At 49.9% G+C, this 2,937-nt stretch overlaps 1 protein-coding gene across 1 annotated transcript in view; it reads left to right on the top strand.

The window, feature by feature from the left end:
• gata2b (GATA binding protein 2b) overlaps positions 1–2,475 on the top strand; it is a 13,783-nt gene extending 11,308 nt beyond the window's left edge. The window contains exons 5-6 of the mRNA XM_056273505.1: positions 409–534; positions 1,464–2,475. Coding sequence (XP_056129480.1) covers positions 409–534; positions 1,464–1,748 — 411 coding nt within the window. The 3' untranslated portion in view covers positions 1,749–2,475. The remainder of the gene's footprint in view (positions 1–408; positions 535–1,463) is intronic.
• The last annotated feature ends 462 nt before the right edge of the window (positions 2,476–2,937 follow it).

Below are 2,937 nucleotides of genomic sequence, written 5' to 3'. Positions count from 1 at the left end.
AGTGCACGGCTCCCGGTCTAAGTGGCGTCTAAAGCACTTCTCACCGCGTCTTGGCTGCAAGATAATCAGTTTGGCTGAGCGTTTCCACTCCCTTCAACGGCTCATTTTTCTTGCTGGCGTGGCCAAGTTCAGAACATGTGATATCCAATGTGAAGAATCCATTCGCCATGTCATGGGACCATCCAGTCCCATAACCTTTATTCCAATTACCAGCTGAATGTCACCCAAAGACTCATAAATTAACCGTTTAGTTAACATCAAATTAACCAAGGTAACGGCTTTTACGAGTTTTTCATGTCATCTTATGGTGAAGGATTAGTGCAGTGACAGAGCTTCGTGTGCGTGTGAGCGGTGTGGTGCATGGTGCCATGCGTGCGCAATAACGCACGGTGGGTGTTGTCTCCGCAGTCCGCAGCCCGGCGAGCAGGCACCTGCTGTGCCAACTGCCAGACCACCACCACCACGCTGTGGCGGCGCAACTCTAACGGGGACCCCGTATGCAACGCCTGCGGCCTGTACTACAAACTGCACAACGTAAGTGGTTTTGACTCCCGGTGTTAGTCTAGCCGAGCCGGCGGGGTTAAGTAGACTGGAAGTTCTGCACAGGCGGGACTCGCTGGTTGCTTGAGGCAGAACGCGGAGAAAGGGGGGTGATGGGATGCATGTGCCTCTCTTTCACACACCGCTGGGCTCGCTGCTTTGTGTTTTTTGTTTTGTGTTTTTTGTTTCCCTGTCGTCGTGTTGAAGTGTTTCTACGGGACAGGGCCTCATCCCTGCGAGCATCACACGAGCGGCACTGCAGCGCCTCCAACAGCTGCAGGATTTTATGCCCCAACATAGTTTTATGAGTGCAAGGAATAGATGCCTTCCCCCCCCCAAAAAAAGATTTATTGCAGTTTTCAAGAAACAGGTTTCAACATATGCTGACATGCATATGACTCCGTTGCTTACCAACGCAGGGATCGCCGGTTCGAATCCCCGTGTTACCCCTGGCTTGGTCGGGCGTCCCTACAGACATAATTGGTGTGTAGGGACCAGTCTGTGGGTGGGAAGCCGGATGTGGGTATGTGTCCTGGTCGCTGCACTAGCGCCTCCTCTGGTGGGTCGAGGCGCCTGTTCGGGGGTGGGGGGTAGCGTGATCCTCCCACGCGCTACGTCCCCCTGGTGAAACTCCTCACTGTCAGGTGAAAAGAAGCGGCTGGCGACTCCACATGTATCGGAGGAGACGTGTGGTAGTCTGCAGCCCTACCCGGATCGGCAGAGGGGGTGGAGCAGCGACCGGGACGGCTCGGAAGAGTGGGGTAATTGGCCAAGTACAATTGGGGAGAAAAAAGGGGGAACCCCCCCACAAAAAAAGAAGACATTTTTGCTTGTAATGCATGCGTGATAAAGAAGCAATTGAAATAGAAATAAAATCAGAGGGTCTCATCCAGCTCGCTCACCCTCTCACGTCTCCCTTCCAGGTGAATCGACCTCTTACCATGAAGAAAGAGGGAATACAGACGCGCAATCGTAAAATGTCCAACAAGTCCAAAAAGATCAAGCGGGGCTGCGAGAGCTACGAGGACTTCTCCAAGTGCATGCAGGACAAGGGCTCCCCCTTCAGCGCCGCCTCTTTGGCCGGACACATGTCCATGGGCCACCTGCCCCCCTTCAGCCACGCCGGACACATGCTCCCCACCCCCACCCCGATACACCCCTCCTTCGGGCACCCGCACCACTCCAACATGGTCACGGCCATGGGCTGAGAGACGGAGGGGGCGGGGTCAGCACAGTGAACGCAATGTTTATGGAAATTAAGACGGTTACCAAATCTACGTGGGGGGGGGGGGGGTCTGTCACTCACCACGCCGGAGGACAAATGTGTACGATGTTGAAGACGTTGTTTACCTTGAATGTCTCGCTGTATTTGGAAGATGCCATGGGAGCGCTGAAAAGCAAGGAACCAGGCAAGGAGGCCCATTTCACACCTCGCGGTTTGGCTGCCAGTTTGTTTGGAGAAGATCGGAGAGCTATATTCTGCTTTCTTTCCCCGGCCATAAACATTGCAACAGAAAAGAAAAATGTAATTCCACCTCGTACCCCCCCTCCTCCAGCAGTGGTATGTGCCCAGTAGATGTGTGGAACTGTGAATATTGTACATGTGAGAGATTAAAAAGGGGGGGGGGGACCAGCCTTGGACAGAGACGGAGAACCCTCTTTACGCTATTCAATGAAAAAATATGCTGGATTTTTGCTTATGGACTATTTTAAAGGAAAGAAAACAAAAAGTTTATAAATCTTAAGTTGAGACCGTTTATTATAATTATTGTTATTATGTTTGTAATTGTTCAAATAATTTATTTTCACAGTTTTTTCTTTTATTATATCACGATATGGATATGGTTATCCCAGTTATGACTATATTTTTAGCTTTGTGAGCTGTTCAACATTTATACTCATAAAAACAAATAAAGAGATAAGTTCATTACGCCATTTGCTCCCTCTGCTCAATATGTTGCTGCATATGAAGCCTCTGTAATGACGACAGACATTAATAATCCTTGCTTTTACGCCACACTGAGAGACGCCATGCTGAATGTAGGGAAGAAACCAGGCACACCCCACACACAGACCTCTCTGACTTTACATCAAGTAAAGCAGGCGGTTCACGTCATACTATTCCAAGCTGCAATACTGACCACCTCCATTTTCTTTGTTTGCCAGTGAGTGTTGAGCGAACAAGCGAGCATCTAGCGAGGATCTAGTTCTGTACAAGTGAAATGTAGAATACATGCTAAGCCCTTTAAAGAAGACACCACCTTAGCCTTTGAGCCCGATCACAATCCCCAGTGGCCAGAGGGACTGGACCTTTGTGCCACACTGGTTATGGTTAGGAAAGGGGCACATCCAAAAATCATTCTTAGTGTAAAAAACCTCACTGACCATGACATCATG

This window comes from Lampris incognitus, chromosome 2 (assembly GCF_029633865.1).
Source record: "Lampris incognitus isolate fLamInc1 chromosome 2, fLamInc1.hap2, whole genome shotgun sequence".
NCBI lineage: Eukaryota > Metazoa > Chordata > Actinopteri > Lampriformes > Lampridae > Lampris > Lampris incognitus.
The sequence above is the reverse complement of the archived record's forward strand: the minus strand, read 5'-3'. Positions and strand labels throughout refer to the sequence as shown.